Source organism: Amphiura filiformis, chromosome 9 (genome assembly GCF_039555335.1).
Source record: "Amphiura filiformis chromosome 9, Afil_fr2py, whole genome shotgun sequence".
Lineage (NCBI taxonomy): Eukaryota > Metazoa > Echinodermata > Ophiuroidea > Amphilepidida > Amphiuridae > Amphiura > Amphiura filiformis.
Genome location: NC_092636.1, coordinates 2,153,403 through 2,178,092, shown reverse-complemented (window position 1 = coordinate 2,178,092; position 24,690 = coordinate 2,153,403). Strand labels below are relative to the sequence as shown.

The window sequence follows — 24,690 nt, the reverse complement described above, 5'->3', positions numbered from 1 at the left end:
AAGTATTTTTGAAAAGCATGGCAGGACAGAAACTGGACGATAGTTGGAGAAAACTTCTGGATTTTCTTTCTTATAAATGGGAATTACCTTTGCGATCTTTAACTCATTTGGTACTACACCAGCAGTAATAGACAGGTTGAATATGATAGTTATCGGAATCGATATTTCCTTTGCAATCTTTTTACCACGTAATTACCAATAGTATCGTGACCAGCACTCTTGTTTTGATTAAATTTATATATTATTTTTATAACGTCTTCATTAACAATTGGTTTCATGTACATGCTACTGCTTAATGGGCTCTTTAAATAATCATAGTACTTCTTGCCATTCGTTGTAATCTTGGAAGCTAATTTAGGTCCGATGTTAACAAAATATTCATTAAATTCATTTGAAATTTTCTGGGGATCTGACACCGTTTCGCCTTCATCATTTTTGAATTTAGCTTGCATATGTCTTTTGTTGTTACGTCCAATAATACTATTTATTGTTTTCCAAGTTTTTGTAGATTGTATTTAACAGATTCAAATTTCTTTTTATAATACTCTCTTTTTGATTTTCGATTAACGTGTTTTAACTTATTTCTATATGTTTTGAATGACTCAAGCGTTTCATCACATGGCTTTTGTATATACCTCTTATACATCTTATTCTTAGTTTTTATACTTTTGAGAAGACCTCTACTTATCCAAGGAAATTTTGGTTCTTTTTATTATTACTCTTGCATTTTGTCAAAGGCACACATTCATCATATACATTATTGAAAATATGTATAAACTTATTGTAACTATCATTTACATCTTCATTATCCAGTTCAGCATGCCAATTCACATTGGAAAGTTTTTGCTTCAAATTATTTATATTACAAGTATTATGATTCCTCTTATAGAAGTAATTTCTTTCATCAGGCGATGTTTTTCTTACTGCCCGATTTTTGAGTACTATAGTTAATAGATGATCACTGACATCAGTAACTATTATTTCTGAGTTTACATCGTTGTGATTATTTGTAAGTATATTATCAATAATGGTTGCACTATGTTCAGTTATTCTAGTTGGTTTGTAAATTGTTGGCATGAACGAATATGAATAAACAAGATTAAGATACTCATGAGTTTGTTTGTGACAGTCATCCTTTAACAAGTCTATATTAAAATCCCCCATTAGATAGCATTCCTTATTTTCTTTAGTTATTTGATCAAAAATAGGACCAATATCTTTGATGAAATGCTCAATTTTCGTATGAGCACGATAAATGGCACCTACTAACATATTTCGTGTATTTTCTCTTTCTATTTCTACAAAACAAGATTCAAAATTAGAGTTTGAAATACAAAGATCAGACCTCAGTTTATATTTGATTGAAGTGGAAATATATAAACAAACACCCCTTTTTCTCTTTCTGTTCTGTTTGTATATTCCATATTATAACCATTTAAGTTGAAGTATTCGGATGGCGATTCTTTTAAGTGTGTTTCAGATAGGCCAATGATGTTAAATTAAGTGATTTAAGGTCTTAATGTTTTCTTTTAATTTTTCAATATTTTTCTTGATACTTCTAATGTTAACATTCAGTATGTAGAGTTCACTATTGGTATCAATATATTTTTGGCTGAATTCTTCCGGTGTTAAATAATTGCATTCTGGTATTTTGTTCATTTCAATAAATTAAGCATTTTTTGTTATTATTTTGAAATCTAATTGGATTAAACATCATTTTATCATATTTGTCTATATTAATATCCGTTATGTGGATTGTTTCTCCAGATTCATTCATAAGGTCATTATCGCCATCAGAATCCTCATCATTATCTATATTCTCATCATTGATTTTGGAACATTTATTACATACATATTCATCTATTTTAAGTAACGAAATTTCCTTTCGACTGAGGTTCATACATTTCTTATGCACATAGTTTTTACATATTTTACATGAGAAAATTTGATGTTTCTTTTGCATGTTCTTTTTACAAACGATACATTTTTCTTTACCTGCCATTTACGTCTACGCACATACAATCCTATAAAACAAATATAAATAATAAAAACAACAACAACAGTATATATACTGTATATCTTAATTTTGTACGATCAAATTATAGAGTGCTCAATAGGACGTGATGTACAAACAATTTGGTGAAAACCCTGCATGCAAAATATCCTAGACGAACGCCCGTGGTTTTTAAGAAGTAAAATGTGGGTAGTGAAGAGCTAATCTTTATTCAATAATTGAGTATCGATATAATATTGAGTATCGATATAATATTGATCAGCATTGCATACATTCAATCTACACACCAAATAGTTTTATTACACATGATTGCTATATTAAGTAGCAAGGACAATTTAGCATTAAGTGAGAACAACTTAAAACATTTCCCTGGTACCTAATTTAGTCAGTTAACAGTTTTAAAGGTAATAATAGTATTATGGTATTTGCTCGATAGTGATTGAATAACATTGCATAAAATTCATCAAGAGAAAGACTCTGATTAATGATTGTACAGAAATTTATCGAATTTTCGTATTGAACAACCTTAAAATACTATTATAGTTTAGCCATATTTAACATGCATGTGTATAGGGGCCTACAGCTACGCCATTTTGATATACAATGATTTCAGAATATAATATTGAACACAGTTAATAATTTTATTATTTATATCTGATATATCTTGAATCTTCAAGACAAACATTTGTCAATAATTTTGTAGCATTCAAGTTCACAATTTCACAGTTATCATTAACTTAATTAGTCTGTTTTTTCTCTGCTTTCCCATGCTGGTCTGTTATAGGATGCATCACCGATTCTACTCTTCCATTGTTTCTTCAAAGTCCCGCTTTTAACCATTTCAGCGCCTTTCCTCCAGATCCTGTCGAGATCATCTTGACAGGTTACAGTCACTTTCTTCTCTGGAACTTCTCTGTTTGTTTGCACAAGACAAGTAACACGACCGTCCCATGTCCATACTTTTTTAACCCACGGTGCTTTTTGTGAGAGCTGATTTGCCATGTTCAACATGTGCTGGGTAAAGGAAGTCAAATGTTCCTGGATTCCCATTTTCTTACCCTTGAGTTTCCTCCTTTCCTTCATAACCGCTAGGCGGCGTTATATCTAGTGAATTTGACAATAATTGGTCTGTTTTTCCCTGCCTGTGGCTTGCCAAGACGATGCGTGCGGTCAATATCCACATCTTCGATGTTAACTCCCAGATAATCTCTCGCAAATGTTTTGATCACCTCATCAGTATCTTCCGATTTCTCTCCCTTATGTTCTGGTATACCAGTCACTAGAAGGCAGTTACGCCTAGAATATTGCATTTGGTTCTCCAGTGCCATGGATTTGTTTTCAATGTCTAAGAGAAGATCATCCAGTTGCTCTTGCTCCACAATGCAAGAAATGGTCTCCTGAGTGAAGATGTTTAGACCCTTAGGTTTAGAATGTTGCTTTGTCTTATAATATTGGCTTTAGTGAAGGCCCAACCAAGGGTATAAATAATTACCTGTGTATCATAGATGCAGTTCAGTTGAACACCAAATCGATGATGAAGAAGATCAGACATCCATCTGCTATCATGGACAACCTGAAACAGGCAAAATTATGAAATTTACAATTTAAAGGGGCACTTCATGATCCACAGCCTCATCCCCACTTTTCTCAAAAAAAGTTGAGAATTTTGTCACTGGGAACCTCGGGCTACATAATGCTTATGTACATAAAATTTCTTGCAGATTAATTTATTTAGCAAAAATATTGTCAAATTTGTATTACTTTCTGTGGCCTATGGAGCAGTACACATAATCATGCGTAACTCGCAACCACAAAATTGGAATCAATTGAAATTTTGGGAATAAGCTTTTTTGTGGATATCTACTGTAAAATGTCATAAAAAGAGGATGCTAGAATCACAAAATGCTCCTTTAAGAAAGCAAATTAAGGCACAAACCAAATTTTACATGACACTGGTTCAGAATGGAGTATTCCATGGGGAATCACATTAGAACATTTCTCTCTGAGCATTTCATTTGCTTGTAGAACTCACCAGATTTTGTGTAAACTTCTCAGTGCACATTGTATTCCATGCAAATGAAACACTGCTATTCCATGATTCTGTGTCTCGTCTCAAGTTGAAAGTAACACCGTGTTGGATTTTGTAGTGGCAGGTTTGAGTCATGGGCGCTAACTTAATTCTGCAGGGCGTATACACACGCGTAGAAGAGCTATTTGTCCATACGCTGGTGATGCAACCACATAAACACATTGATTCAAATCTGCCACTGCATGATGGATTAAACTGAAATCATCTGCCTACAAACTTACCTTGACGATGGAGTGTGACTCTAACACTTCCCCCAGATTCCCTCTCTCATAGTTAAAAAGTGCTGCACCCAATAATTTGGCATCAAAGATGTAAGTCACTTCGTCTGCATAAATCTGGAAATGCACACCACACATTATTGCATTAATTAGTAACATAAAAAAGATACTGAAAAACAAGAGCACCAATGGCGCTGTGGCTCTACGCTTTTTTTGTGGGAAAGCAATTGTTCTTGGAGTCGAATGCGCAACAGGTTGGTAGCTGTATGGAAAGGTTGGGTAGGTCGGCCAATTTTTTTAAACCTTCAGTTTGAAAAAATTCCCCACAAATATTCAATACGGCCCTTGAAACTCGATGCGGGGGTCAATCTTCCTCCGCCGCATTATTATTTTTTGCCGCATTACTATTAGTTGCAAAATCTGAAAATAATTCATTATTGTGCAAATTACTACTGAACCAGCAAGAATAATTTGTTCTGCAAAATTTTAAAATCCCTTTTTTAGTATTTTTAGTTTTCAACAACTATAGAAAGCCTTGGCAACTATTAGAATTCATCTAAATTGACCTCAGACGACCCCAAAATTACCTCCCAAAAATTCGGCTCTAAATGGTGACCTCAGATGACCCCGAAATGACCTTCCAAAAATTTGACTTCAAATGTTGACTGTACCCACCAAGTTTCATGCCCATACGACAGTTTTTAGTAATTTGACCTCAGGTGACCCCTGGCTGACTCCGATGTTGACTGTACGCACCAAGTTTCATGCACATACGACAGTTTTTAGTAATTTGACCTCAGATGACCCCTGGATGACCCCAAAATACCCTTCCAAAAATTTGGTTCTAAATGTTGACTGTACCCACCAAGTTTCATGCCCATACGACAGTTTTTGCTAATTTGACTTCAGATGACCCCTGGATGACCTCTGGTGACCGTGACCCACTAACCAATACAAACTTGTTCTGTGCGACCCCACAAAATTAGGCTCCAAATGTTGGCCGTACCCACCAATGCCCATACAACATTTTTAGCAATTTTACCTCAGATGACCCCTGGGTGACACCGGTTGATCCTGAAATGACCTTCCAAAAATTTGACTCCAAATGTTGACTGTACCCACCAAGTTTCATGCCCATATGACAGTTTTTGCTAATTTTACCTCAGATGACCCTGGATGACCTCAGGTGTCCTTGACCCACTAACCAATACAAACTTGTTCTGCCTGGGGTCAAGATGCACCCACCAAGTTCGAGGAACATGCGACCCCACAAAATTTGGCTCCAAATGTTGACTGTATCCAGTTTCATGTTCATACAACAGTTTTTAGTAATATGACCTCAGATGACCCCTGGGTGACCCCAAAATGACCTTCCCAAAATTTTGATTCCAAATGTTGACTGTACCCACCAAGTTTCATGTCCATACGACAGTTTTTAGTAATTTGACCTCAGATGACCCCTGATGACCCCAAAATGACCTTCCCAAAATTTGACTCCAAATGTTGACTGTACCCACCAAGTTTCATGCCCATACGACAGTTTTAGTAATTTGACCTCAGATGACCCCTAGGTGACCCCGGATGACCTCAAAATGACCTTCCCAATATTTGACTCCAAAGGTTGACTGTACCCACCTAGTTTCATGCCCATACGACAATTTTTAGTATCTTCCCAAAATTTGACTTTAAATGTTGACTGTACCCGTACTACCCACCAAGTTTCATGCCCATACGAGTTTTTAGTAATTTGACCTCAGATGACCCCTGGGTGACCCCGGATGACCTTCCCAAAATTTGACTCCAAATGTTGACTGTAACCAGTTTCATGCCCCTACAACAGTTTTTGCAAATTTGACCTCAAATGACCCCTGGATGACCTCAGGTGACCTTGACCCGCTAACCAATAGGCCTACAAACTTATGCTGGGGTCAAGATGCACCTAGTACCAGGGATCTATACGATGATTTTGTTTTTTGGGTGGATCACCGCATTTTACACATAAAATACACGTAACCCACACACAACACAATTGAATAACAGACCGGTACTGCACAGTGCCGCTGGTTACCAGTTGTTCTCATTTATGTAATCAGCAATTGGAGCCTACAAAATCTGGTGCATTTATAGTGTACGGTACTAACATGTGATATCGGGAATTGACACAAATTTTACGGTAACAAAATCAGTCATACCCAGAAAGGATAAAATTCGAATTGAGAAAATATTGTATGTGACATGGTGTACTAAAGATGCATCCACCCACCAAGTTTGAGGAACATGCTTCCCCTACTATGCTAGTCTGAGGTGCTCTGACGATAACACTCCGATCGCCATGCAATCTAAGTTTTGTAGGCCAGTGGGACAACGGAATCACTACGTGAACGAGCTACTACTACAATAGTCTCTGAGAAAAGAGGCAGACACAGACAAACAAACAGATAGTGAATTAAATAGTGATGATCAGTTGAGTTGTAGCAACTACACATTTCGAACGTTTGTCAGGGGGTCAAACCCCCTCCATTTATATTTCCCCCACACTTTTTAGACAGACACCCTTTTTATCAAAAATTGAACCCCCACCCTTATGCAGTGTTTGTGACCAAAGCTTACAGCATTACTTATCAAATTCGAAGACTGAACATCGCGCTATCGCCGTTTCATACAGTCACTTCCGGGTCCATTTTAGCACTATCTGCGCCATCAACCCATTTCAGAATCCGAATTGATGCAGAATTTATCCTCATCTATCAAACACTCATGATTTTCTTATTCATCTGAAACATCTTTCGAAGAGATACGTCTTTAAGATTGTTTACAGCATTACTTTATCAAATTCGGAAGACTGAACATCGGCGCGCCGTTTCATACAGTCACTTCTGGGTCCATTTTATCATTATCTGCGCCATCAATCCATTTCAGAATCCGAATTGATGCAGAATTTATCCTCATCTATCAAACACTCGTGATTTTCTTATTCATCTGAAACATTTGCGACATATTAAATGTTGGCAAAACTGCATCACTGCAACTGCATCGAAAAGATACGACTTTAGATTGTTTATCATAAACACATGGGCAAATTGTAAAGGGTTGAGATACCTGTGAGATCCTGAATACATGAAAACGTCAGTCTATATACTCTCTACACGGCCGCTGTGGTTCGGATCGCTCCACTTCTAGTGTGAGCGAGCGGGCCAAAGCGGCTGATGTAGAGACTGAAAATGATATTCATTCATAAAACTCACGGCGCGTCGATTCTTCTACGGGTGACGTCGTATGAATTGAAAACATCAGCAAATTAATTTTTGACATTTTCTTTCCAGATTTATGAAGAAAATATGAATGTTTTTCAACAGATCATCAAATTACTTTATTATATTTTTTTTTCTCAATTGGTAGCGTTACCCACACGCTTTATAATTATATATTGCTCCCACGCTTTTTAGAAACCCACCCTTTATTCCGCAAAATTGTAATTTTTACAGCTTTTCAGAATTCCCAACCCACGCTGTAGAAAGCGTGCCAGACAAACAATGATAATGAATAGCCAGATGTGACCTTCGCTGTCGAGACGTTGTTTTCAGGGTTGTCAAACCCGCGGTTTGGTAACCCAATTAGGCGACTTTTGAAGATTTTCCCCGGGACAATTTCCTGCCCCATAGAATGCAAAGGGTAAAGAAAACATTTGGGCGACTTTTCGATTATTTGACCTGCGATTCGGGCTGAATTTTTTTGGCAACCCTGGTTATTTAGCGTTAATTTAACTAAATTACTACGCCGCTGGTCTCTAAATATTTTGAGATTTTGAAGTGTTGTCCCATGGTAACAAAACTCCGAGAACTCAATAAACAATCTGGACAAAGGAATCATCCAATCACGTTTCTATCCATGTGAGATCACCGCAAAAATTCATGATAAAAGGTCACTTTCCCAAAGAAAAATAGTGCAATCCGTCAATTCCCGCCATGATCGCACAACTTAAATTACTCAGACCAAAATAATCTCTAGCGCAACAGGGAACCAAGCAAAACGATAGAAATGACTTGTTTCTCATGACGACTTTTGACTTTTCTTACTTCAAAATAAGTACTTTCCCCACCCCAAATTCACTTCTAAAGGAGTGCAATCGATTGCTAAATAACTAAGCAAACCTTGGAACGTAATTTCAAAGCCAAATATCATAAACAAAAGAAACCTTAGCATAAAAAGCAAGAACGCAAGTGGCCAAAATATGTAGCAAAAATACAGTCCTCACTGACTGCAATGACTCAGGCTCACCTAGCTACGCTAAGAGCCAAAAACCACCCAAATATTTGAAGCACATGGTATGGGGATAATTATCAAAAGGCCAGTCAGGCCAGTAGTCACAACCCAAAAGAATGAATAAGACTAACAGCCAAATACAAGAACTAAAACAACTGAACTTTTTCTGAAATCTTACCTGTACAATGTGAAGCTCCCCCTTGCGTCCTATGTTGACCCCACTGACAGCCAGTCCCATAAAGTGCTGCTCCTTCAGATGTTGAACCTTTATAACAAAAGTTATATTCATATCAAATCCTTAACCATCTTGTTGTATGAGCCAATGTATTTAGTCCAATGTATCTAGAGTTTTTCAACAGAATACTATAAGCAAGCACTGTGCTACTGTGACAGCAATTGGCCAATGCCATAATTTACCTGTACTACATAAGAGTGCACACCAGTAAATACAAGTCTCATACACCCTGGGAGGAAAAAATCAGTGTTTCAAATGAGGAAACGTGTAATACGACTAAATTAAATACATTAGAAAAGGCTTAAAACCCAACTATTAGGCCCTGATTCATATTTAATCCTCATTTAGGCCTGGGAAATAGATTGTCTGTGAAAAATGAGCAGGATCTGACTTTTTATGACAATTTGGCTAAACTTTCAAAATGTGTTACATGCGAAAAAATGCTGGACTCCGTATATAATTTCTACAATGGATGTCTTCATCTGACCTTCGACTTGCAGAAAGGGTGAGTTTTGAAGAACTGAGTCGCTCTGGAGTCAAGAAAATGATGTTTTCCCAGACCCTGTTTGTACACAAAGTCAATGGGAGCTATTTACTGGTGTGCACCCATAAGGCTCCTTGCAGATTGCTTGACATGCCTCCAAAATTCATGCTGTGACCTGCCTATAATTGAGCTATTTCATTCATTCTTGCATTTTATTATCCTATTATCAAGTCTTCAATAATACATGTTTGTACATCTGCCTGTATCGGCATTATCTGGTTGCAGATGGAATTCTGCGGTATACCAGTGACAATTACAAATGACTGAACAACTCTTACCACTTTCCTGAAGATCCTGCCTATCTTATCAATTAGTATGTACCCCTTTGACGATGCTAATTTCAGTTCCCTCCACACTGATTCATGTTCTGTTGGGGAAACCACAGTCTGCTCTCTATTTCTGTCAGCCCTGTATTTGAAAGATAACATTTTTATTTGAAAATAACTGTTTACTTGATATCACACCCAAGAAATCTTCCTTGTGTAACAACATATACATTGTAATTATCACCATTTCTCAATATACAAGATTTTCTTGTATCACAATAACTGCTCCCCCACACGTCACGTGACACAATCTAGAGAAATGAGTCTTATGTTGCTTAGGGATCAACCAATTATCGGATCGGATATCACATCGGCCCGATATTTTTGATATCGGTATTGGATCGGATTTTGAAACTCAATGAAAGCAAGTTCATTACTAGTTACTATCAAATTTTTATCCAATCACTAGCTTATACTCACTGCAATAATGAGAATTTCAAGAATCACTGCCTCTTGCTAAATTCAACCATAGGAAGTCTTTTCTTTGTTTATTAGAATCTTTATTTGCTTAGTTGAATAGGATTTCATATTTATGACCATAGACCCAGTGATGCCAACGCCGCGCCTTAGGCGCACAATTGGGCTACTTGGCGATCACTTGCCGCTACTCAAAAAAGCATGCGCTACTTGCCTAAAATTGGGCTACTTTTGCCAGTCTCAGGCCGTGGCAGTAATTTGATGTATTTTCCTTTCAATTTAGCCGATTTATAAAGGTTTTGAGTCTATGAAGCTCCAAATTGCAAATACAATGGGTTTTGTGACCATTTATTGATCGGTCAGTAACTTCCCAGTTAGTACCGTACCGAAAGTTTTAAAGTCAAGTGCTTTTCCGCCCAATTGGGTGTTTTGTGTTCTAAATTCGGGTAAATCCGCCCAAATATTGGAAGCTTAAAAAATTGGGCTACTTGAGAATCCTTTACCACAGCCTGGTGAGTCAATGCGTCGCACCTTGACGCTGAAAAGTTTTGGCAACACTGCATAGACCCTAGAAAGAATGAGTAACATACTTGACTTAATGTCAAGCAGCTTGTTTATATAAGGTGTTTTTTAACTTAACAAACCCTAAAACAAACAATTATAATATCAAAAGTAATCCATAACCTTGCTCCATTTTCTTTCCACTTTCTTTTCAGCTTCTGACTCTTTTTCCTACATCTTTGCCATCATAATGATTGAATTCAATATCTCAATAATTATGTCATATATGACAGTATACAGAGGAAATGTTACAAGGCTCAGGAATAAGTTGAAGATGAAAACAAAGTTATGCAATGCTCAATAATTAATTCTGAAATGATAAAAAGGACCAAAATTATGCAAAATGTTCACCTTCTGCATCAACTCAACTTCCATTTTCAAAAACAGGTTTTTAAGTGTGTAATATTAGTAATATTTAATATTAGCAATATTTAATAGTGAAAAATGTAATAAGTACCAAATCTTTTTATAAACTGTTTTCATTCACTGTAAAATTTTGTAAACATGGCCTTAAGCTTGTATTTGGCCAATGTTGAAATCAAAAGTTTTGAAATGTGTATATTTAATAATTGAAATGCTGATGAAAGTTTTAGTATGTTCAAAATCTTTAATTGTTTTATAATTTGTGAAATGTGTTTTCAAATACTAAATGATGAATTTTATTGTTATATAAATACTATGCTGTCTCAAATCTTTTAACTGTTTGATTATTTTGTTTCAAAAACATGCCTTTTATGCAGTATTTTGAAAATCTGAAATCTTTTCTTTTGTTGAAAACTTCCCCAAGTTTTGTTTGGGTTTTTGCTTGCAATTTCTGAATTTTGAATTTTATAATTTTGATAAAAGTGCTTTGTATTTAAATTTGATGAGCTGTGTTGGTTATTTATTTTACAATTGTAAATATGGGTTAGTTTGCCCATTTTAAGTTCATGATTGTGTATGCCTATATATATTTATGGATCCTATGTATTTAAATATTTTGTTAAATTATTTTGGTGTATTTTGAAGTATGTGTATTTTGATGTATATTTTAATATGACCCCTGGGCCTCATGGAAGAACAGAGGATACCTTAAAACATCCACTGAATGAGTAACCCAGGCAAAAGAAGAAATAAAACAAACAAACAAACAAATGTCAAAGAAATTGGAGGCACTGCCTCATGTGCCTGGGAACTTTGTGGCACTGAAAAAAAAGTGAAAAGGCACTAATTTCTCATTCCAAGATATTAAAAGTGTACTTGAATTCCAGCAATTGGCTTCTTTTCACAATTCTGTTGAAAAGCATCCTCTTAGTCTGGGATCTAGGGTGAAAATGTTGGTCAGTAATGTGTTACATCCATCAACAGTCTTCATATGTGACCTTCCTCATAATATACCTGACCTCTATCATATATATGGTCTGAGTGCAAGTGAAAGGTCACAATTAGGTCAAGCAAAGTTGAAGCCCCCATGTTACACTATAGATTACTTCAGAGGATATCTGTCTGCAAGGTTCTTGGACAGTAGGTATGTCTTTGGGAAAACAGGTGTGCTTTCAAGTTTCAGTCCAGGTCAATGATGTAGAATGTTCGGTACATCGGCATTACGAATGCATATTCAAGCTAACATATGTAAATAAATATCGAGCACGCACCGTCTTTGCTTACAGAATACTACGCAAAATTCTACACAATATCATCATGGCTTACGATGCTGTCTTCTCTGAGAAAAAAATTGTTTGATTTCAGGCCCTTTGTCAATGAATGCCCGAAGCATAAATGGCTTCCATGAGCAACAAACCAAGATACTGGTTGGTGCCAACTTTGAGTTGGTAATCTTGGGGTATAATATCCACTAGGATCCACAACATGCTCATCTATCAGGGGCACAGTTCTTAAACCCCAATATATTTTCACATTCATTGAATGACCTTTGAAAATGTGGGTACAAAAACTCACTCTCTGTAACTTGAGGTCAAATTTTGCACAATGATTATGCAATTGGGGTTATTGGACTATGCCATTGGGATGAGGCTATTATGGTCCATAGTGATCTTTGACTCAAGTACAACTAATTCAAATTACTGTACCTTTCTTTATCTCTCCTTGCATTGCTTTCCGCCTTGGATGTAACTGCTTTAGCCGATGCCTCTCTCTCAACATGCTGCCTTTGTGCATTACTCTGCTTAGTATGCTCTGTAGTGTCATTGTGTGCAACAGGTGCAGTATCCTGAGGAGTGTTCTTCTTGGATTTATCTGGTATCACTCTCACTGAAAAAAACATAACAATCAGCATTGGTAAGAACCGGGTCTTAGCTAGGATTTGACAAGTGCCTGCAATTTTTACCAAAACTTCAAAAATTTGACTCTGAAAACATAAAATCAAGCATTAGTTTTAGAATTAGTATCTGCCAGAGGCATTAATCTTTTCTGTCCCTTGAGCAAACTGCCCGTCAAAAATGAGGGGTGACTGGTTTTACACCCTGGGCAAGAGCCTACAGGTACAATATTTGTTCAATTAACTGCTGCCCAGGGAGGCGTATCAAATTCATTTTGGGTGGGCGCTTATTTTTTACTTTGTTTACATAATTGCATGTATAGGCCTACAAGTACATATACCGTGATTCGTCCGAGTATAGTCTCACGTTCGAGTATAGTCCCACCCCCCATTTTTTCAAAAAATTCCAGAAATTGTAAAAAAAAAAAAAAAAATGGAGTGTCCCAGGACCTAGATGCTAGGATCATTCATGGTTGACCTAAAAAAAAAAAAAAAAAAAAAAAATTCAAGATGTTTTGTATTTTAATATGAAAATTGATAATTTGTATTCATGTCATACTCTATTAATGATTTCAAAATGCATTCAAATTCAATGCATTTTGAAATCATTAATAGAGTATGACATGAATACAAATTATCAATTTCCATATTAAGGTTACGCTAAATTTCTATGGTTCTCATCCTAATTTGGGCTGTACATAGGCACCTAAACCAATTTTTTTCTCCAGAAAACATTGTAGACCTAAAAATCATAGGTCATCTCGAAGCTAACATTCTAAGCATTATTATCAATTATTATTTATTAATCTAGCTCATACACAAATGTACTTTGTCAGTGTTTCAATTTTGTTCACGTCACATGAGCATGAAGATTTTTTTGTGACAGAGGCCATAATTTAGTGATGCATGCCCGATTTTGCTTTTAATTTGGCTACAGATAATAAACAGTTCAACAAAATAATGTCGCTATTCAGCCTGTATAAAGCTTGCGTTGATTTAATTTGATAAGCTTAAGGGGGTACTACACCCATTGCATTTTTTTGCGGTTTTTTGCATTTTGTGAAGAAATGAGAAAAAAAAATGGACAAAGTGGTATGCAAAATGAAGGGGCAAATCTTCTCGTTATATTGGTGGCATCGGTATGAATGTAGCTTACATGCTTTTGAAGATAGAAGCCAAAAGGAGGTACATCACTCATGCTTTAAATTCACTTCATTTTGGAAAGCTTGCTATCAACGGATTTCGTTAAAATTTTGGATACGTGTTGCCAACGCATTAGAGAAATAATGTTGATATGTAAAATGGGAATAAGTGGTTCCTGATGGCTTCATGAACTTGGTGATTTTCAGAGCTCCACATCTATCAAAAACGAACTGGTTAAAATGCTTCTATTTTCAATGTTGAGCTATATTTTGTATTTGTAACTAGCGACATTATTTCACTGAAACTTACTTAAGCCATAGGTAACAGGTTACCACAACCATACTACAGCAATGTTGAAAAAATTGCATTTCTCGTCACCTATACCCACCATATTCAATAAGACTCGTAAGCTTAGATTTGCTAATTTTGGTAACTATTTTGTCGTTATTTTCTAATCCATTTCAACTAGGAACTCCAAAATTGATACAGTGATATAATATTTTAAGTGGATTCATATTTTTTGTGTCTTACCTATCATTGTCGCTATCCAAGGCAAAAAAAAGCAAATATATTCCATAGAATTCTGCACTCTCCACGGTATCCGAATTTTGACACGCAATTTTGACTACATCACCCGTGCGTTATAATTACTTTTATAACGAGCTGTCTCCGGGCTGGTTATAACCAGTTGCCGTGTTTTAAGCATGTATATATTTAGGTATTTTTAAGCTCAAATCATGGGGCAATCCCAATGGAGCCATGGAGTATGAAAAAAAATTGGACAAGCCAAGGCGGGCCGGGAAAGGAATTTGGGAAAATTGGGCAGATCGAGGGGGAAAGCGATATTTGGTGCACATTAAATGGGACACGACTGATTTTTGAATAACACACACTTTTGGAAGTCACGTCACGGGTAGGCCTATATGCTACAGTATTACGCAGTAAAAATCATGAAAAATTTCCTGCATGTTATCCGACACGCTCGTAGGCCCTACGCTCGCATTTAGACATTCCCATCTATACAATTTTAAAGGCCTATCCAGTAATTCCAGCAAAGTGTGAAAAATTAAAATTAATTATAATGTCTAAAAGTGAAGGATACCCCGGTAAGTCATTTAAATTGTCATTTGGTATTTTTGAAATGTAATATTTGGCACATAGGATCCTATCAGCAGTAGGCCAATTGATGTAGGTGGCCTATCATAGGCTTAGCTAGTAATCAGATTCGGGTAAAATGTCTGATGATTTTTTTCTCGGGATGAGATTTTGTCTTTAGTACTCGGTGTTTGGCTAATAAACCACTAATACTATAACAACAAACAGGGACAACAAAGGCGATTATGGCGGGGAAGGAAGGGGAATGCAAGAGGTAAGAAATTTCAGTTGGTAGGCCTACACCATTTGGAAATCCCCCAGTGAGCCCCTTATCATGCTTATTGAATATTTTAGTAGTGTTATGGCCCCGGGCTAACTTTTATTTTTCCGTGTTATGTAGGCCTACGCCTAAAAGTTGCGGAATTGTAGGCCTATACTCGTGCTTTACACCGCTGATTCAGTCATTATCGCAACTCGCCATCTGGGGCGGTGAATTGCTTTCCCCATGCCAACAAATCTTTGCCCTCCCCACTTTGACATGCCAACCCCTCTATCGACATACCAAAACATTATCCCCTACACCTACATGGCAGCCGGTATTCAGTTTTAGGCAGCAGGCGAGAAGGGCAAGCCGCAAGTTTTGGCACGTGGCGAGTATATTATTGCAAAAGCCAAGTATTAATATTCCCGAGGTATAATAGGTCTACTATTATTTAATATGTTCACGTTCTCTACTTACTTTATTAGGGCCTACCATTTAAAATGTCTAAAATTGCGGAATTGTTAAAATGTCTTAAATTGCGGAATTGAGCAAATTTCTCATACGTCCAGTGCCGTAGGCCCCTACATAAGGGGGCAATGGGGGAAGCTACCCCCATCCCTGTGGGAAGTCCGCCCCCCCCTTGGATGCGGTCGCCCTGAAGAATTTTACTAGGGTCTTTTTGTACTTTTGAGCCTATTTTGTTTCGTCACAAATTCCCCCTTGAATGAGGGTTTCCCCTTTCACTCCTTTGCCCCCCCCTTAAAATTCCTAGCTACGCCCATGATCACCCCCCCCATGGCGCCACTTCACGGGGAGGGAAGAGCACAACATACATTTCTTGATTTTATCAGGGATTTTACCAAGAGAAGGTGCTAGGCATACATGCTCATGTTTGAATCTGGCAACACGAGAACTTTGAACTTCTGCGGTAGTCTTGTAGCCGTCCGGCCCTGTTCAGTTTTATACACGCATTTGAATAGGAATTGTTTTGCGCGCTTACCTAATGTTTATGGAGCACATTTTCTTCATTAGTTTGTCAAGTTGATGTCAAATGTTCTATTCTATATTATTTGGCAATAGTGTTTTTTGCCTACAGTATGTCCAAACATGGTCCAATGTTGTAATTTGTTGTTTTTGATCGCAAAAGGTCGGATATTTTTATTCCCGATTTAACTGTGCACCCGCCGAGGGCTTTCCATAAGGTGCAGAATTGCTACAAAGTTTGACGGTAATTTTGCCTTTTTAACACTAAAAGCATTCGATCCTTAATTTTATTTCAACAAAATTTTTGATTTATAGGTAGCATAATGAGGCGGCTACCAACTTTTTACCAAATCTTAAAAAATTATTCTCAAATGTCTGACCTGTGTATTTCCTATTGGTAATACAAATTGACGTGTCAGCCCTAGTAGGCAGGTCGTATTTTGGACCGGTAGAGAGTCTAATACGTACTGTATGTGAATATCGATGAATGTCAGAAACGGCAGAACCGGTTGTGAAGAAGACTACGTGGATCGTATAAGCGTCCTTACCAACCAGCCAACTTTAAGACAAATGGGTGAAAAAGGACACTCTTTCACGATGTTTTTTCATATTTTTTTATTTCACATGATTCGTGCATATATCGCCTAGCTATATATGAAAAAATATTTTTTTAGACCAATCAAACCAATATATGGGTGTAGTACGCCCTTAAGCAATGACAAAATTTGCATGGAATCTGGTACCACTTGTTGTCATTTTTGCAACAATAATATTGTTTTTGTGTATGATATTATCGCCAGAATTCTTTAGCTACATTATTTCTATGATACCTTAAAATAACATATGTGGTATGCTAGTGTTACTAGGATTTACCAAAAATGAAATATCCGGGCGTTTAGGCACACTCCCCTGTCATTTTGTGACGGTTTTCAATTCTCGAGTTACGGCCACTCCATTAAATACATGACGACAAAATCGCTCTTTTATCAATATCTTTCATTCTATTGATGTCAAAATGGACATGACGATTAATGAATAGCGTTACATTCTAAATACTAACTTACTTCTTTCCAATTTTGTCCAAAGATGCCAAAATTTCAAAATATTTATCCTCGGGACACTTTGAATTCACTTATTCAGCGTGTGTTGATTTCCGAAGAGGTCACATGGTCACTCACGTTGTTCCTGTGAGGGCCGGCCCTGTGACAACTCGTATCTAGTTAGTACCAACTCGGCCTTATTTCAATTTGACCCGCTATGTCAAACAACTGTGTCCAATTTTCTTTGCCATTTTCTTCCTCTCCCGCACTCTCCTTCAGTCCCTCTTGCTTTCCCCCTCTATTTCTCTCTCTCTCTCTCTCTTTCTCTCAGAAAATATATAATTAATCCATAGGGCCTACAATATGAAATCTAATAGGGCTAAATAGTATCGTAAATAAATAAAAAATAAAATAAAAAAATAAATAGGCCTAAAACCAATCTTTAAAAAAATGTTAAGGGCTGGCATTTTCTTGGGTGGGGGGGGGGGGTCCCAAATATACTGGGGGTCGTAAATTTTTGGGAAAATAGGGGGTCATAAAATTTTAATGACCAAATGTAGAGAATCTGAGTCACAAGATGACTACAGATAGTGTGTTTATTTTATTTAAAAGGACCGATTTCAATACAATTTTAGCCTGTTAAGGGGTAATATGTATCGGTGGTGGCCGGGAAGGGGGGCGCAATTTTATTGGCGCTGACTTTTTGTAAATTTGAGACCCCCCTTCCAAAGAAAACTTCACAGCCCCCTAAATACATAAAAGTAATGCATGAGAAAAAAAAACACATGAAAACTAGGCCTATGGTCGCATGTCATGAATTGGTCATCTTTTGTGTAACATAATGTAAAATGAGAAAAATATCACCAATTTTGATTCAATTCAACACAACTTTTAATGAATACATTTTAGACCATTATAAGTATATATTTCTGGAAAGCTCATATTACAAGGATGCCAAATCAACAAAGCATAACATCATAATACAGGGTGGGTGAGAAATATACAGGGTGGAACAACAACAAAATTAGCATCTTTCTTGTCATGGTGAACCCCATATTTTTCCTTTTCTGAAAGCTATGTAGATCAAAATAAATATGGATTCAGAAAGACATTGCATGGGTCCTTCAAACAAATTAGGAAGAAAGAGTTTAGTATCCCTTGCGTTAAACATACAGGGTGGTCAAAAATTGTAAAATAATTTCACAATTTTTATGACACTTTTCAATCAAAATTTTTCCTCCATTTCTGGCACTAAAACTAATAGCATAATTGAATTCCTCATAAAATTTCCTTAAAAATATGTGTTCTTTTGAATAAGCAGGGTGACTCAGGCAAGAGATAGTCCATTTAGAAATGTCGGAGCATAGTATGCACACTTTGTACAGTAACATATAGGGAAAACTGTCTTAATTAGCATTTAATTAGGCAATTAATTGGTTACATCTTTTGTTACAGTTGATGTACTATGAGGTAGATCTACAATCCAGGATGATATATGTGCAATTTGAGGTCCATGCTATTTGTACTTTTCAAGATACAAAGGTTTGAAGTTTGCCATATTTTCACAATTTTGTGTATATAAACCCTATGGGGCTCTCCCGAACCGGCTCTCCCGAACCGGCTGCTCCATTGACACATCTTACATATTGAGGTATAAATCTCAAAGTACTTGTCCAATTGACTTGGGGTTTTTTGTATTTGAAAAAGAACATAATTATCTACAAAATGACACCAAACTTTCTACAATCGGTATTATACTTTTAGAATAAACCTAACTTGAAGTGTGAAGAAAGCATTTTCATGTTACGGCTGCTCCATTTTTGGGTGACCTATTTGTGACATGCGACCCTATACCTAATGGGTTGTGAAATAGGCCTAATATGGAGAAAAATTTTAATGGCCTTTGCGCATTGCAAAAATACCCCCCCGCATGGCAAAAAAAAAAAAGAAATTTTTAGTAGGCCGAGAGGGCAGTGGCAGATTCAGGAATAAGCGCAACCATCGGGAGGGTGTCTGAGGCCCGGTCTGAGGGGCATGTGAGCCTCAAAGGGCCCACTCAAGGGCCCCTGGTGGGTGTAAGCCAGATGGTTTCTGCACATTTCGCACCACAGGAAAGGACTGTACAGGGCTCGAAAAAATGTTAATTTCCCGGGAAGCAAGCTAAATTTCCCACCAATTTATAGCATGTTTTTATACAAAAAAGACACAAAAAACATAAAAAAACCAGAATTTCCCTCCAAACACCAACATTTCCTGGGAATGAGCTTCCCAAATTCCCCACTTTTTCGAGCCATGAAAGGACATTTCAGAGGCTATTAAAAAAGAACATTTCAAAGCTCCTGGCTTGTTCTACACTTTTAATAACAAGTGCTTCCTTCTTCCAGAAAACATGCTTTAAAGTTTCGAGTTTCCTATACTTTTACATATATGCACAAGAGACACTTAATTTTGACCCCTCATCCTTTTTGGGTATGTGGGAGGGGGCCCCTGCAGAGGGGGTACTAGTACATGCAGAACCCCCCGCCCCAAAAATCGCTTCCCCCTTATATCTCGGCCCGCCAAAAAATCGTTGCCCTGCACATGCCAAATTTTTGGGATCTCAATTTACAAACTTTAAATGGTCTTTATACATGTTGCGAGTGCAGCGTGAAGGAAAATTTGCATATTTAAGCTTTTCCGTACGGTTTTCCGAAGCATTTTTAGAGTGTTTTATTTAAAAGGCGCCCCAAGAATGTGTGCCAAAAATCACTTGCCCCTCCTCTCGGCCTGCCAAAAATTGCTTCCCATCCCGTTTCGGCTCACCAAAAATTTCTTGTCCCCCCCCATAATTTTACCCTCCCCCAGGGCTCATAATTATTGCATGAACAGCCTTTAGATGTCCCCATTTTCTCTGCTAAAACAAACAAAATAAAATGATGAAACACCCACCCCAACGAACTAACTAAACAGAGCCCTACAAACAAATACATCTTGAAACGCATAAGCCCGTCGGCCGTTAGTGCTATATAACATGAATGTAATAGGCCTACCCGAAACGATTCTGTCAATCAAACTCCAGCACAGCCCGTTATTGGCCAGGATTTTAGTGTGAGGATAGGCCGAAAAGACAAATTTTATCCCAATTTGTAAATTTTTTATCTCATTTTTAGTCATTTTAAGGCCGGTTTTAAGGACTCTTTGCTGTTCCCATGTATTCCTGAAAATTATCTGTGGGGATGTTCCCCACCGACTCCCCTGGGTGCCCCACTCCCACCCAATCAATCACAGGCCTCAAAAAATATTGACCGGGCCGGTCGGTTTTTTTTTCTGGCTACATTACAATAGGGCAGTGTCTTTTAGGCCGAGTGCGTCTCGGGTCGAGCTTGCAACTGGTGATCAGTTTAATTGCATGAGGCTGACGTCTTTATAGTATGTTTTATAGAGATAATTGTGTTATGCATGACAGATGACAAGCTATTGCCTGTCAATCAAATTTGTTACCAAGCATCGGTAAACATATTTAACAATAGGAGATGACTGAAGGTGACAAAATTTAGCTAAAATGGTCATTTTTACACTTTTTTATTTCACATGATTGGTATGCATGTTTTCTTACATGTAAGATGATAATATATTTTTTGAGCTGACAAAGCCTAACAGATTTTGTTTAACCTAAAATACAAAAGCGTCTTGAATTTTTTTTTTTTTTTAGGTCAGCCATGAATGATCCTAGCATCTAGGTCTAAGTCCTGGTCCAGGGACACTCCAAAACCAAAAAAAAAAACTTTGAAAAAAAAAAAAAATTTCACCTAAAAAACGGGAGGGACTATACTCGGACCAATACGGTAATAAACGCTACCAAGAAAGCCCAATACCCTATCTCACTAAACTGTACAATGACCAGCTAATGTGATCTTTTATCATTATTATCATGTGCAATATTATGAACAATTTTGATGCCAATGTGTTAATTCTCATCAATTTGTGGTACTCGTTTGAAATATGTATTTTGATGTTTTTCACCTTGAATTTATGGAGTAAATGGTTTTAAGTGTGGGTGTGGGGGTGGGTGTGTGATTGGGTGAGTTTGGTGGTTGTGCGTTTAGTGTGCGGTGTGTGGATCGGGTGTTGGTGATGGTGTGTGAGTGTTTGTAAAGGGGTGTGTTGGGTGTGTGTGAAGACAGGCGCTGTGAATGTGTTAGGAGTCTGAGTCGTAGTGTGGTGAGTTTACTGTTCAAGCGTGAGTACATGAGTGTTGATAAAATGCTATCTTTTATGTCAATTTTAATGAATAATGTGTAAAATATGTTTATTATATTTTGTAAATATGTGGCAATTCAGTTTTTACTGCGAGTGCATATTAATAAACCATTTATCTATCTATCTATCTATCTAATACAAAATATGGTCATCCATCAAAAGGCAACAGATTGGGTTGCCGAAACTGTATGGAAAACTGGAGTTTTCTTGGAATTTTTCTACGAAAACTTAATATAAATCTGATATCTGATGAAACTCTTCAACAACTTACATTCTAATATTTCATTTGAATAGAAGTGGCATGGTGTCCTCAGTCGTTTTCCTGACTCCTTCACTTTAACTGTAATACAAAAGATGGGAGGAAATCAATAACCCATTCCTTATCGAAAATCAATAACCATTTATGATTTGCTTAAATTAAATTTTGATGTATTTTTTATGTGATTTTGAATTTGATAAGAACTCAAAATGCCAAACAAAATGAAAATTCAAATAGCCACTTTAATGTACAGTTAAAAGCAAGTTTAACCTTGATGCGAAAGTTTAAATTTGATAAATTAGCAATTTTAACCTAGATAGGATAGCTCGGGCATGTGGGCCCGCATGTCGGGTGTACCACATCAGCATGATCAGGATCGCCAACATTTTATAAATATCACCAGGGTTCGAATTAACCAAAGGCCATGAGGCCATGGCCTCCGGTGCCCTTAGACTCAGAACTGCTTCAAGTTTCAAAGCATTCTTCAGCACTAAATGGCCTTGGTGCCTTTGCAAAGGATTTGTTGATGGCCTTGAAATGGGTGCCCTTCAAAATTCCTAATAAAATTCGAGCCCTGAAAATCACATAATAAACCTAATGAATTTCTTCAAGAAGTATGAACTTTTATTTTGTGGAATACATACAAAGCTACACAATACAAAATCATGAAATCGAAATATAATTGAAAATTAGTGTCGAATTTGAAACCAAAATTGCCAAATTGGTCAGTGCCGTACTATTACGCTGAATTTACGTGATTCGGCGAGGAGGAGGATTTCGACCTCCTGGTTTGTTTACAAACAGAGAGGTAGACAAAAAACCGTTCCGCTTGTCCAAACACTCAAGTATCAGAAGGATGGTCCACAATAGCGTGATTCACGTAACCTGAATAGGGATTAAAAAAGCTGTCACGTAGAACCATGTGCTTCTATTGTCCAATTTGCCATCAAGATTTCATATGGAAACAGTTCAGACCCAGTACAAGATCATGTCAGAAATTAATAGTTTGTTCTGGGTCTGATTATTCGGACTACAAATTCGTTAAGCTTAAAAAAGTTAAGCTTCCAAGTTCCATCTGCATCTGTTGACCAGATCATGGGATGTCTGTCACTCTTAGCCATACAAATATCATGATGAGCATACCTTTATTCAACGTTATCTTCTTACTTCCCGTCTCCAAATCAATAAGAACCCCTTCAAATGTTCCATCTTTTGTTTCAACTTCAAGCGTGCATCCTACATATGCCGCCATTGCATTTATCTCTGAAATTCCCCGTTCTGCGACGTCCAGTTTCGCGTAACTCCAGATGCCAAATTGATTTTTTCCCCTAGATTTGTTGATTGGGACAGCTCCACGAATGTCGAACCAGCTACATAGTAAGGCCGTGTAAAATTAATATTTTGGTTCTCGTCCCTCCCTCCTCAATTTCTGGGATTTGTCAGATTTTTTTTTTTTTTTTTTAGATTTTTCAATTTTTTAGACTTTGGAATGATTTATGAAATCTTCATACATTATAAATAAGTTTATTAGAGAACAAGCATCACTTCCAAGTCTTTTGTGGTACTCTAGGGGTTTATCCTCAGAATCTCACATTTGAAAAAAAAAAAAAAAAGCCTCATCGTTTCCTCGAGCACTGTTGGAGAAAACCGAAAACTACTGACAATGCTAATTTTACATTGGAAAAAAAAAAAAAAAAAAAAAAAAAAAAACACCTCCCTCCCTCATCAATTCATGAAAATCCTCTGGACGAGAACCAAAACATTAATTTTATACGGCCTAACGGTGCGTGGTGCATGCGGGGTGAAGGCTCTTTTCATTTAGGGCTCATGATTATCTGATTATTGTGACCAAGTTAATTAAGCATAATTAAATGTTTAATAGTGAAAACAAAAGAAAATGATGACATTTCTTGTCCATTTAGTCATTTCTCCCCGGGATTTTCCTTGGAAAGAGATGATTAATTATGACGTCAAACTTTTAGTACTACATTCCTGAGCTCAATTATCCAAGACGTCCCACTTTTGTTAGATTTTAATGTTTCATGTTATTTTATACAATGAAGTTTACAATTGCACTTAGGCCTAATGTTCAAAAGACATTTGTATTCCCTGATCATCTTGGAAATTGAAGACAAAGACAAAACCTGCCTGAGTCAATCATCCAACTCAATTGAGTAATGCATGTGAGGATGATGTAGTGGCAGTAGTTAGTTAATACTTTTTATGACATCATGAAGTTATGGTTGGGGTAAGTCATTGGCGTAGCTAGCCAGATTTCTTGGGGGGGGGGCAAAACAAATTTTTCATCGGGAAAAGACGACAAAAACTTGTGTCCTATAGTTGTATCATTTTGACTCGAAAGGGGTAATTACAAATTTCCAACCCACGATAGTGTGGGGGTCATAAAAAACTAGTCACTCACCGTGGCATATATACTTTGCTCCCTCTCCCTTAAAGCCATAATGTACGATCTTATATGAAATCATAGTGGTGACCTGATTTTTTTGCATATTTGTAATGTTTACCACATGTCCCAACTTGCACCTAAATGGAATCGGTCAAATTGGTTGTCTTTGTAGGTCAACAGAGCAAAGTTCGACATATTATCATAATTTAAAAATTATGATAATATGTCCTCCCATAGAACTGCGTGTTAAATGACCAAAATAACCAGTGGGGTTTCTTTCACTTTACCTTGTTATTTCAACCTAAAATGGACAGCAACCCTTCTCGTCAGTTATTAT

At 36.9% G+C, this 24,690-nt stretch overlaps 1 protein-coding gene across 1 annotated transcript in view; it reads right to left on the bottom strand.

Annotated features, from left to right (window-relative positions):
* The window catches only part of LOC140160513 (uncharacterized), a 31,935-nt gene extending 8,686 nt beyond the window's left edge, over positions 1 to 23,249 (bottom strand). The window contains exons 1-7 of the mRNA XM_072183748.1: positions 23,090 to 23,249; positions 21,959 to 22,027; positions 12,737 to 12,917; positions 9,642 to 9,771; positions 8,763 to 8,849; positions 4,325 to 4,438; positions 3,507 to 3,587 (exon numbers count right to left, since the gene is read on the bottom strand). Of these exons, the coding sequence (XP_072039849.1) occupies positions 3,507 to 3,587; positions 4,325 to 4,438; positions 8,763 to 8,849; positions 9,642 to 9,771; positions 12,737 to 12,917; positions 21,959 to 22,027; positions 23,090 to 23,198 (771 nt within the window). The 5' untranslated portion in view covers positions 23,199 to 23,249. The remainder of the gene's footprint in view (positions 1 to 3,506; positions 3,588 to 4,324; positions 4,439 to 8,762; positions 8,850 to 9,641; positions 9,772 to 12,736; positions 12,918 to 21,958; positions 22,028 to 23,089) is intronic.
* Between the last annotated feature and the right edge of the window lie 1,441 nt (positions 23,250 to 24,690).